Source organism: Simochromis diagramma, unplaced genomic scaffold (assembly GCF_900408965.1).
Source record: "Simochromis diagramma unplaced genomic scaffold, fSimDia1.1 OVJJ01000705.1, whole genome shotgun sequence".
In the NCBI taxonomy this organism is placed as follows: Eukaryota; Metazoa; Chordata; class Actinopteri; order Cichliformes; family Cichlidae; genus Simochromis; species Simochromis diagramma.
This window is the reverse complement of record NW_024387448.1, coordinates 3,374,545-3,387,955: the sequence shown is the minus strand read 5'-3', so window position 1 is coordinate 3,387,955 and position 13,411 is coordinate 3,374,545. Positions and strand designations below refer to the sequence as shown.

Below are 13,411 nucleotides of genomic sequence, written 5' to 3'. Positions count from 1 at the left end.
TTACTTTTCTCAAACTTTAGAGCTAATAAGTCAAAATTTCAAGTTAATAAGTCGAAATATCGAGTTATGTATAGTTTTTCTTTTTTTTTGTGTGGCAAAAACGGGCTTCCATATGAACCCACTAGCTGTTGAGATATTTAAAAATATGAAAGGTCAACCTCACAGTGATACTAAAAAAAAAAGTGATAGTGTTACGAAAGTTAGCATAACTTGTTGTGAAAGCATTCATTATATCCTGGGCTAACCAGTCAACCAATGACATGGTTGGCATACCACCATAGTCGCACTTGGAGTCACCACGCTACTGTTGCTAAAGCTGTATTTTTGCACAGGATTTCCTTTTTGCAGTTTACTTTTAGCAGAATGTTTGTTCCACTAACATAACATGGGATTTTTTTTAGCGCCTTTTTTAGCAGCATGCCAGTAATGCTGCTTTTTATAAAGGGTAATATATTGGTAATATTTATAGATGTGTTCTGGCACTTGGTGAGGAAAACTGACATACCACAATAGGAAATTAGCAGTTGTGGTCAAAGATACAATGGGAGTCAGAGGGCACATGTTCCAGCCTATGAAAGTGGTGCTTTTACTTCCAGTTATTGTTAATGGGACGTACAAAATAACACTAGGAATGAAGCAGCGGGCGCTATCTGCCGTCGCTGTGTCTCCTCGTAGAGACCCACAGGATAAACACGCAGACACACACCCTACATTTTATGAGAAACTGTTATTGATTAAGAGTGCACTAACACATCTCAAAATCCTGCTGATGCCTCTGCTTCCCACTCTTCCTCTTTACAAAACCAGAGCAGGGTGACACTGACCCACTTACATCCTGCTGTGACCCACATCGCAATTCTCTTCTTCTGTCCTCTGCCTGTGCAACATAACTGTATACTAACACAGATGTAGGATTTAAAGGAAATACATCAAAGAATTTAAAAGGAAACCTTTTTGTTAATAATCGGTTTTGTTAAATTGTTTGAAACTGACTGATGGTGCACATTCTTGCGATTAAATCATAACCCGAAACTAAAAGTCAAACATCAGCAATGGTTTGAACTTTTGTTTTCATATGACGCATCAAAAAAACAAAAATGAAAACCGCATGCAAGCTACCAGAATTCATAGCAGCAACATTGCATTGACATTTAGGGGGAAAACCGCTTCCACAGAGGTGTTTGTCTGGAGCTATTATCGCAGTGGAACGATGAATGCTGCGTGTTTCCTGTGGGAGATTGTGCCGTGGCAATGGCCCTCACTGACAGTGACATGTGTTTCTGTTTCATGACCCTGGCAGCTAACTAGAATGTGGCACTCGCAAGTCAGCACCAACAACTTCTAATCTGGAAGAAGCAGAAAAACAGGAGGTGGATATATAACAGGAAGATTTCTGTGGCACAAGCAATGAGTGATGTGTAAGGGATGAGACCAACTGCTGTGCAACTTTTAGCACTTATTTGCATAAAGATCTAGATTCTGACTGGCTGGCTGGAAGGCATGGATTAATTTTTGGTATATAACAAGTGTAGCTGAACACCTGTGGCACATGTCATTACGCACCAAAGATTCTAAGTTTTCCATTGATGTGAGCACAGAATGAATGCATGGTTAAATGTAGCTTGTAGACTAAAGAGTAGACACAGGTAGAATAGTAGAAAAGTGCTAAATACCAGCCTGGTGTCATTCCTTGCACACAAAAAATACCCTAACTTTGAATCATCAACAGTTTACTTTGTAAAATTAAATATCTAAACTCATACATGCATAAGTCAGTTAATAATAAATTATAATGAGGATGTTTTCACATTACTGGTGTAAATATGTTCAGTTTAATCTCTAAGCATGTCATGCTGCACGCTGAGGAGCCCTCGTGAGCTCTGCTGCCTGCAGATTTCCTCAGGTTTGGCTGTTACTGGTGCAAAATGCCTTTGGCTCTTCTGCCACCTTGTGTTCACTCTGTTAACTGCAGGCCGCTTCATTTTGAACGTAACAGCTGGACAATCTAACTCAAAAACACACAGTTAGCTCGAGGTGTGATCTGTTTGCCTCTCAGCTCTGATTTACAGCTGAACAAAAAACTGTAGCAAGAAATAATTATTTACCTATAATTATACAATAATCAAGAAATTACAGTTCAACAAATTTATACATAGTAAAATCATAAATAACATGCATAGAACATTACCTTCGTAGCTTCAAAATTCCTTGGGTTTGAGCTGTTGTCCATCTTTCCTTTGTCATTGTCCAGTCACTAGCACTTGGATGAAACTGAGCATAAAGTATATTCTTTTACACCTTTGATTAAAAAAATGACTGCTATTGTCTTCTGTCAGGCCATCAGTAAACACACATGATCCATCAGCATTTGAAGTGTGCTTCCTGTTTTAAAAATAGTAAATGGTGATCAGCACAGCTGTGAATGCTTCTAGAGAGGGTGCACTGTATAGAGATACTAGTGACCCATCACTCAAAATGATGTTTCCTGACCACAAGGACAAACTCAACATAATCTTTGCTGCCTGGACATTTTGAAAAGAATCAGTGAGTGAGATTTAGTCACATCTGGTGAGGCAAATCCACAAGCAATGGAAGTAGTCTGATCCAGGCTAGTGTGATATGCACGACACAGACTTATTCCACCAACACAGCTTATGGTAGCATACAAAGAGAGACTCCACGTCTTCAACTCTCTCACTGTTTCTTAGAACTTTGTTTGTTTGTGACCTCTTGTATCTTGTGGGTTTATGCTTTTATCATTGGTAGCCTCTACAGGTTGCTGTTATAGACTGCTATGCCATAAGGGTTGCTAGATTGCTACCCATGGCTGATGTTAAACTTAGTCTGATGATGTATTTGTCAAATCCTGCAGAAGCTTTTCAAATTGATATATGCTGGTTTGTTTTTTGCCATTATCCACAAAACATAAAGTTAAAATATTACATCATTTCTGTCAGTATAGTTCCACCGCATATATACCACATTTGGAAATATTTTACATACAGTGCTGTTGAAAAAACCTTTTTCCCCTCTTCTTGATATGTTATGTTTTGCATAATTATCCTGTTTGCATATTATCATTAAACACAAAAGTAAATACAAAATACAGTTTATAAATTAAATTTAAATTGTAAAAAACGTATTTCAAAAGCTATATTTCAACAGTGATTGTGAAGGGAAAATAAGTTCATCATTATAAGGTCACATAGGCCTGCAAATTTTTATGGTATTTATTTTCTGTTGTAAGTTGGTACAGGAGAACACAATTACACACAATTATATTGGCAAAATTCATTTTTCACCATGACAATGATCACAAACTCACTGCCAGTTCAGTAAATGGCTATCTGGATAGAAAAACACAATGGACCACCATAAGTCATGACTGTTCGGAGCTCAGGCCTTAACATTATTGAAGAAGTGTGGGATCATCTTTACAGAGAATGGGACAAAAGGCAGCCAACATCCAAAGAAGAGCTTTGGATGTGGTCCCTGGAAGACCATCTTTGAAGACTTCTTAAAGAAATTTCAAGAAAGTTTGTCTAAGAAAGTTCAGGCTGCGTTGAAACATAAAGGCAATCATAACAAATATAGACTTTTTTGTATACTTTATTAATCTCCTGTAGGGAAATTACTCTCTGCATTTAACCTATTCACTCAGTGAAGCAGTGGGGAGCAGTGTATAGGACAGTACTTTGCTCAGGGGTACCACAGGGTAATCGTTCGGTGGATTTGAACCCCCGATCCTCCAATCATGGGGCGAACAAAGACCAGCAGCTCACTTGCTCTAACAGGGATGTGATACATGTGACCCGCGGACTGCTGGGAACTCCAAGGTTGGATCTGCAAAGTGTGCAAATTGTATTGAGATAACTTATAATGTGAAACTTAAAATTTTCTTTATGAATTAATATATTTGTTTTATTTATAAAGATGTAAAATACAGTTTCAGAAATGCTGCATGTAAAGGCTTTATGCTTTTTAAAACACCACTGTAATCTGTGACGTATATGTAAGTACTATAAACTCACAGAATGACATAAGACATTATTTTATAATTGCATTTGTTTTTGGGAGGGGATAAGTTGATTCATTAAATATGTTTTAAAAGAAAGACTAATTTTATCTTGTTTTTTACTCATTAAAGTAATTCATTCATTTATGAATAAATACTTTTACTTGTCCAGACTGCTTGAGAGCAAATTGTGATGTATGTGGCCCATGAACTGAATTACCCTAAAACCTTTGTATACTTTTTACTTAGGTCATCTTTATACAATTCACTTTTAGTTAGGGAGAAAGGCTGGAGTGGCAGAATAACATATGTTGACTCACCTGAGCTGGGGGGGGGGTGTTAGGGTTGAAAATTATTAAATAAAATATAAAATAATTATATAAAGATGTTTTATCATTTTTTATATACACAATGCAATGTGCTCATAAACATGTTGGTGCTCTGTGTTTTTAGGCTCAAAGGCTTTGTCCGGTGCTGTGTCTGGATTTGAAATATTGGGGGTAGACGTAGAGCGCAGAAGGAATTGCTGCATGCTTACACATCACAACATCACAACTGATAATGACTAGAAGGATATACTCGGGGTCAAGGGAGTTCGAACAGAATGCCCTGAACTAGATATTAGAATCAGTAACATTAAAATGATCAAGTCTAGGCACAGTGTTGGGAAGGTTACTTTTAAAATGTATTCCATTACAGAATACAGAATACATGCCCCAAAATGTATTCTGTAACGTATTCCGTTACGTTACTCAGTGACAGTAACGTATTCTGAATACTTTGGATTACTTAATATATTATCATGCTTTTTACAACAACGTGAATGTACTATTGCTGTGTGATTTATTACTATTACTGAAGGTCCGCGACTCCGAACTGTAGTAAAGGGACCTCTGACTAATACGGCGGGGTCCCTGTCGGCTCATAGCCGAAAAATAGCTTTACTTTGTTGTGTGGGTCAACTTTTCTTGACAGAGAGAAAGACTGCTCCAACGGAACTTATTGTTTTCGGAGGAAAACACGAACACGGTGTACAGTCGAGTCTTAATAGCTTACTTACAACTGGGCTCGTCAGGCACTCTTCTTGGCTGCAGTGGTTATTATTATATTTACATGCTTCCAGCTCCCGTTTTTCCTCGATGACAACTCGTACCTTTCCACTCCCCTTTTTCTCGCTCCTCGCGCTCACAGACCCATAACGTGTATAGCAGTCCATTCTCCCTGCAACACGGACTACACTGCCCATGATGCTACATTCTTTAGAGCTATGCTTGTAGCATTCTGCCTGTTAGCTTAGCACAACAACAACAACAACGAAAAGGCGCTCTCTCACCCAGGAAACACACAGTCGCAGAGAGAGAGAGAGAGCGTCGCCCTGTAACCATGGCAACCGTAACGCTGCCGCCTGGATCAACAGAACGTAGCTGTCAAACAAAACCCAAACAGTCCTGACCCGCGACAAAATGGAACAGGAAAGTACCGCAGTGTAATCCATTTATTTCAACAAAGTAACTGTATTCTGAATACCACCTTTTTAAACGGTAACTGTAACGGAATACAGTTACTCATATTTTGTATTTTAAATACGTAACGGCGGTACATGTATTCCGTTACTCCCCAACACTGTCTAGGCAGGGGATGTTTTTTGTGTCTGTCTTTCTGATTCCAGGGGAAAAGGAGCAGATAGGACGTCACGAAGTTGGACGTGAACAAAGAGGAGTCGTAAGGAGACAGCAGGACTGCCACGTTGTTTCTGGAAGAAGACAGCCATAACAATCACTTGTTATTGTCGTAGTATAAAAACTGTACGGGCAGATAAGGCTCATCCTTGGTGTGAGGCGGTTGTATCATACTGGGGTCCAGCGCTGTAACTTTTAATTTCAACTACTGAAGCAAAGTAAATCTTTTGAAACGACAGATATTTCTCATGAATTCCTTATGAAGAAATTTGAACACGACAGTGGCGAATGACTTGAAACTGGTCCTGTATCTGAGCTGATACAGGACGGTGTATTATTGCAGGGTCTACCTTACAATATAAAGCACCTTGAGGCGGCTGTTGTAATTTGGCGCTATATAAATAAAATTGAATTGAATAAGCCTCCACATATCTCAGAAATACTGAGAGAAAGTTTCAGCCAGCAGAGACATTTACTTAAGTCTGGTTGTCTAGCACAAGGGTGTGAGACGTCACACCTGGGTGCAGCCCATGTCTGAGTCCCAAAGCTATCATTCAGCTCTCCATACAGCTGATGAGCATGGGACAGACACTGATGAGGGGTTACAAGTTCATTCTCAGGGGTCCTAAGAACTGAAGATTCTTATTTTTCCTCTTAACATTAGGCATGCACCTCCTTTCTCTCCCCGTTATCAAGGAGTTTAATAGAATAATGATGAAGTGACACTGAACTAAACAACTGTTTTTTGTCACTTTGTCATTCAGACTATTCTAAAAGCCTTATATGATTTTATAATGTAAGATGATGTTCAAAGTCAGGAATATGATCCAATATTTTATAATAAAACCACGAATTGCTTATAGAAATGCTGCTGCTATGCAGGAGTTTCAAATCAAGAAGCTTGTTGTGAAGCCACAATGCTGCAGTACTGTACCACACTTCTAAATGGATTATTTTTTCTGGAGCCTTCTTCAGAATATATCACACAACATATTATAATACTGTACAGATTATCTTTGTTATAGTACAGCCTGCACATGATTGACATGGGATCAGAGCAATAAGGGAACACATAGTTAGATTCAGCTATTTTAAATACCCAAAATACCCATTGCTAGCTTTACCATATAAATATATCACAAATAACAAAAGCCAAAGATATTAAGACATACCCACTACCCCAGCTTTTGTTAAATATATCAGCAGGGTAATATAGCTGTAAACGGTATACAAAAAGAGGACACAGTTGTACAAACCCACAACATGATTCAGTGTGCCACTCTGCCTGCAAAATGCCAGCAATGATAAGAAGTCCTTTACTGAGGTGCTCTGTTGGGTCTGTTCAGATGCATGTTCAGGAGGGATTTTTCAACATCTTGTTCCCATTATGATCGATTTGGACCAAACAGTTTCAACATTTTGTTTTTAAAATCGCTCATCTATTTCTTTTACCATAATAAAATTTCCCTGCTCCATACGTATTTATTTGAGTAGATTTTTATTTATTGCAACGTATTTATTCTAATCTTATACTGGGTCTAAGAGCAACCCCTCAGTTGAACCTTTGTTTCGAACAGATTGTTTTAGCTCTCCTGTCCTTTTGTTTAAGCCAGTTTCCTTGGAAAGGCTCTCCTTGTATACAGAAGGTTTCCCACTGGATGAGATAGCTGCTTTTTCTGACATCAAACCAAGCTGAGTAGAGGGAACTGTCTGAAATAGCGTGGCGGTCTGAAGACTGAATTTTTGAATCATACAACTGTACATGAGCTTCAAGCCACATGAGATATAAAACAAGGATAAGCTGAGGTCACCGTCCACATTAATATAATAAGGCTTTTGAACTACTGTTAATATTATGGCATAATAAATAAATAAATATATATATAAATACATAAACAATGTTTTCATATTTTACACTTTCAGTTAATGTGAACGTGTCTCTCTTCCTTTTATTTTATTTAAATAAATGAATAACAAATTATTTATTTTATCAAAATAAATAAGTAAAAATAAATATTTTAATAATTTAATAAATATTTTTTATATATTTAAATAAATCAATAAAAATAAAAGTCCTTTTATTTTTCTATGAAAGTCCTCGTACCGGAAGTTGTACACTACTTCCGGGTCGCGCTCGCCACACCGTTCCACATCATGGCGGCCCTCTTCGGATCTACCGTACTCCGCAGAGCGTGGCTGGGACCTTCCAGCCTGTGCTGCAGGACACCGGGGGCTCCTGTCTCTGCTGCCGGGCTCCGGTTTGTGAGTAATGCTGCTCCAGAAGATAATCGGTCGCCGATAATAGAGTCCACGGAGGAATACAAGTACGTTGAGCGGCTCATCCCCTCATCACGGATTCCCACTCCGCCTAAACACACCGGTCCTACCCCATCGGGCTGGATCCCTCCTGCGGATTCACCGCCGCCTCTGCCCTACATGATCCGCCGCTCCCGCATGCACAACATCCCGATTTATACCGACGTGACCAATAGCAACCGGAAATTAACGTTGATACGAAAAGTGGAGGGCGACATTTGGGCTCTAGAGAAGGACGTGAGGCAGTACCTGCAGGAGATGACGGGAAAACAGCTACCTACACAGGTCAACGAGGTCACCATGACCCTGAAGGTCAAAGGTCACTTCGATAAGGAGTTGAAGGACTGGCTGGTCAGCAAAGGTTTTTGACTGAAAGAGCTTCCGTTGCTGGCATCAACCTGCTGAAGGGACAGAGAGCCGTGGAGGAGGCCTGTCAACTGGAGCACACTTCAAAGCCTGCTTCAGTCCTTATGGAAGCGAGACTGCTGACCTGGGCCAAGTTAATGAACTCTTTGACAGCAGTGAGATGCGATGTGACCACTGAGTGTAAAATTATGCAGGCCAGTTTAAGTCATTGTGATTAAACATAGAAGCATAGCAACTGTCTGTTTAATGTCATCCATGCTTTCTCCAAAAATGATGTAAAAAATCTCGACTCACAGTTTGTAGATTATTCAGACTGAGACTGAGTGTGCAAAAACATTAAAATTACCTGCTTTAACAGTGACACTTTTCTGTGGAGGTCAATGTGTAGAAGTGTTACTGGTAGGCGGTTTGTTTGTTTGTTATTTTCAGTTTGGCCGACAAGATGACGTCAGATGTCTGTGATATGAGTGTGACAAACGCTTTCAGCCTTAAAGGGGCCAAAAGCATTTATTCACTAATGAAATTCACAAATCTCTACATCAACACTGAGTGCAGTACTTTCCCAACATGTCAGTCATGCTCATATTAAAACAGGGTGTATGACTCCAGTGAACACGCACCTATTTCTGTCCCTCACAGTTAAAGAAAGAGGTGTGTGGTCCTGTAATGATAGCTGTGTTGTCTGTGTCTTAACACAACCACAGCTCAGACCCTCCTCCATGATTTTGATGAGTCTGTCACTCTAAACAACATCATTAATTTAGCTGAGAGAGAAAGTCTAGAATTCACCTGATAACCTTTTCCAGTTGAACAGCTAGTGGAGAAAAAAAAAGAAGAGAGGAAACAAATATTAAACAAACTCTAAATGTGAGCGTGAGTATTAAAACTGACGCCTCCAGTAGCGAGGCTGTGTTTGAAGCTGCTTTACCTCCTCGCTCATGGACTCAGAAGCTTCTGACACTTCCTTCAGCATTTCCAACTCCTGACAGATGCACACACACACAAGAGGACAGAACATGTCACTGTTTTTGCCCTACGAGACCAGCTCTGTTGAAGCTACACCCAAGTATTACTTTATTGGTTACACCGACCTGATATCAGTCCTGCAAAGCATCCTGACTAACTGAAGGTTCAGCTTTTGTTAAAACAGACAGATAGATTCAGAATCTCTGTGAAACACTTCCAAGATATCTGCTAAGTAGTGCTGCCAAATAGATAAATAGAATTTCATGTACAACAAGCCTGGATAAGCCATTAGTATGACCAGCTGCACTGCAGCACCAAACCTAGGACCTCGAGAGGTCCAGATCAGTAAGTGAAATGAGATGAATTGAAGCCTAGCAGGCAGAGGTTGGCTGTATGGCTGCCTGTGTCTGCACACCTTCCCATCAAAGTGTCACTAAGTGTAAGTTTCAAAACAGCTGAGTTATAAAAACAGAACAATCAAAACACCATTCAGTAGTTAAGTAAAGGGAACATAATCTAGCTATAGAAACTGTTTTTTGTTTCTGGCTGTAAAATCTGAACCATGTCTTCACTTAGATTGTCGGTGTTTCTATCGTGTCTGAGACTTCATGGCATCCTTCTGACTGACAGCAGGTACTAATGATAAGTCAGAATAGAGAAGGGTGTGGGCACGAAAATGAGAACAAAAAGTGTGTAATGTGGGAATACAATCAGTTATAAAACTAAAAGGGGAGTGTATGAGGTGCAGTCCCACTCCCAGAATTAAGACAAAATATTTTAATTTCACTAGCAGGGAACACATCCTCAGTTATAGTTTCTTGAAAGTGAATGGTGGATGGAATAAACTTTAAGATTGATGAAAAAATATATAAGTGGTAGGCTTCCAATGACCTTAATGAGTTGGTCGGGGATTCTTTTGCGTGAAGCTGCTCTCCTTGTATGTACCCGTCCCAGTTTAGAAGGAAAGGCCAGAGAAGGGATCGGGAAAAATTCCAGGCAATGAGAAAACTTAATGGAAGTCTGAGTAGGACCAGAATCTGGTAGCAATGTGGCCGGACTCAGTGATGACTGGAGGGTCTGAAGGGGAAACTTGCTGGGATTTCTGAAGCTGGAGGTAACGGGCTAACTGCTTTCAAGGACTTAGGAGTTTATCTTGAAGTTAAACATGGCAGGGGGCTGCTGCTTGCAATCTTATGAAATTAAGTGAAGGCTAGAGACCCACCCATGATGATCTGGATTGAATTTGGTTAGTTTCAAGTCTGAGCAGCGTAGGAATTTGAAGAAAGCAAGCTGGGAGTTCAATTGGAAGTACTAGCTGGACTCAAAGGGCTATTTAAAGAGTTAAACAGTTTACTATTCATTATAGGGAAACATCAAACGGGGGATGTAGTCGCTGTGGAACAGGTGAAACCATTGAATATGTTCTGTTGCGTTGTCAAATTTATCAGGAAGAAAGAAGCCAACTGATTCCAAACCTAGTGGAAAACAAGATTAAGCTAGATATAAAGGATTTACTGCAAATGAACTCCAGAAATTGTGGTTATAAATATTTTGTACTTGTAAATCAAATGCATATTTGTGAACTGAGTTTTCTAACCTTCTAAACTAAAAATATGTGAAAATTGTATGTTTGTGCATCTACAGATGGTAATTTGTGTGTTTACACGAGTTACACATTTTTTTAAGGTCCGCTTACAGATACAAAGCAAAAAACTACGTGTAAAACTGCGTTCAGGTTCCCTGGCTGTGTGTGACTCTCAACTTAAAAGTACAAATTTTGTCTTGATTTTTCTTCCTTTCAGCTGATGGTTAAATTTGTGACTGACATGACATTGACCAATCTAATCAGAGAACAGATGGGTTTGGCTGTTGGAGGGGTGCTTTACTGAGCTTCAGGTCCTGGAAGGGTAATACTAGTGATGGGAATTCCAGCTCTTTTTAGAGAACCGGCTCTTTCGGCTCCCAACTGGCTATTCAGGTTGTTTTGTTTCTTTAATTAATTTATTATCAACAACAATATAAAATTATGCACAAACGGAATTACTAATATTAAAAAAAAAAAAACGTGGGTTTTTTTATATATGTTTATATATAAATATATACGGTGGCCCCTAGAGACAAAGCACGTACAAACTCCAAAACACATTTCTAGCATGAACTGAACTTCCAAAACAGAGCTACCTAGATCACTTAAATTACACAATTGAAAGCATGAAAGCATGTGTGTATTGTTTGTGTATTTATACACAAGCATTCATATATATTCAAATAATTAAAAAAAAAAAGTTCATTTACCTGTTACTACCACACACCAAATCCGGTCATTGGTATTTCCTGGCTTGTGTAGCCACTAGGTAACAAAAGCTCAACACTGCCCCTAGCATCCTGGAGCACTTCTGTTGTGTTTTGGAGTTTGTACGTGCTGCTTTGTCTCTAGGGGCCATCGTAAATATACTTTTATTTATTCACTCCACATAAAATGTAATAAATAAATTATATAATACAAAAACCAACTATTTACATTTCAACTTTTAACTATTTACATTTTCAGCTTTTTCCTTTTAAACTAATTTAAAGTGAAACAACACAAAACACTGCAAACCACAACACAATTAAATATAAATTACAGTATGCAAAACAAAAAGAACATGCATATTCTCTGTCATATGGGCCTGCATGAATAAACTTTCTGAATCCTTTATCATCTGCAACTGAAAATAGTTGTGGATGATTACTATACCTTTCTAATGTGACGATGTTGTCCCTGGCTCTCTTTCTCTCTCTCTCCCTCTGGCTCTGTTCATGTGCTACTGCCAGTGTAACTACCGCCCCTCCCCCCTCTGCCCAGCGCAAAGCACAAGGCTCGCATGCGGAGTGAAGCGGAAAAAAAGTGTGAGACAGAGGGTGAGAGGAAGAAAAAAAAACCCACGGCTCGCGATAAGGGGCCGGCTCGCGTCGTTCATGTCAAAGATCCGGCTCTAAGAGCCATTTCATTCGCGACCGACACATCACTACTCTGCAGTGTTAACATCATCCTGAGAAGTAGTGCCTGGGTTATACTGAGCTGCCAGGTTGTGCACAAAGGACTTTGCTGCTTGCTGTATCTGGTGACTGAAATCAGTGATTTGGATCTAACAGGCAGGCTCCTGCTGGTGTAGCATCAAACTGTGTGGAATCAGGATTAAGAATAGCAGCAAAACGTTCTCTTAAACACTTCAGCAGCACTTGAGCTAATGGATTCCTAAAAGGACTTGTCAGCAGATGTGCCTCGAGGTTGAGCAGACATGGCACTACTTGTAATTGAGAGCGACTGGCTGTCACTCTGAAGATGGTCTGTATGAGCGTTCAAACAGCTTGACAAGGTTCTCCATCTTGGCACAATCATTTGTGAGAAGTGTGTCCATCCCCAGCTGCTCAAGCAGTTGGTTTTGTTCAGCTCTGGTTTCTAGCAGTCATCTGAACATGTCAAAAGTACTTTTCCAACGAGCAGTACAATCCCGGATCTGAGTTTTGCCATGTTTTTTGGACATTTCTTCATTTGCCACTGGTGATTTTCTGACAGCATGTACCAGTTTTCTTGCTTTAGTTATGACCAGAGATGGTAATCCGATTACTTTTTTCAAGTAACGTGTAAAGTAAGGGATTACTATTGCAAAAAAGGTAATTAGATTACTGTTACTTTCCCGTAAGCACGCTGCATTACTGCTTTACTAAAACCGTGATTTTTTTTTACCAGAATGTGTCATGACAATGACGTAAGCAAGTGCAACATTTGTGGCAACAGCTGTGTGCAGATCAGCAATGGATAATATATCGAGTGCAGGAGAGAGTATGAGCATGCAGCGTTTAAAGCATGTAAGTACTGACCTTACTTTGAGTTTCATTCCGTGATAAAAACATTGGCGTCCATTGTGTGTGGGAAGAAAACTTCTCTTTACAGCGAAAAAAAACCCCTAAACTTCCAAGCAAGCACCGAGTGCGCTACGACGTAATGGGAAATTCACCTCGCGGATTCTTCCACTGACCGCTGCGGCTCACCTGCACCAGGGTAAACCTCCGCCTACCCCAC

The 13,411-nt window shown here is 39.6% G+C and overlaps 1 protein-coding gene across 1 annotated transcript; it reads left to right on the top strand.

The window, feature by feature from the left end:
* Window positions 1-7,810: 7,810 nt before the first annotated feature.
* LOC120722782 (39S ribosomal protein L49, mitochondrial-like) lies at window positions 7,811-8,737 on the top strand. The gene has a single exon (XM_040013926.1). The coding sequence runs from the start codon at window positions 7,849-7,851 to the stop codon at window positions 8,377-8,379; it is 531 nt and encodes a 176-aa protein (XP_039869860.1). The 5' UTR covers window positions 7,811-7,848; the 3' UTR covers window positions 8,380-8,737.
* Window positions 8,738-13,411: the final 4,674 nt, after the last annotated feature.

What these genes read in the sequence shown, in the direction of transcription:
- LOC120722782 (XM_040013926.1), top strand. Translation starts at nt 7,849, where the DNA reads ATGGCGGCCCTCTTCGGATCTACCGTACTCCGCAGAGCGTGGCTGGGA.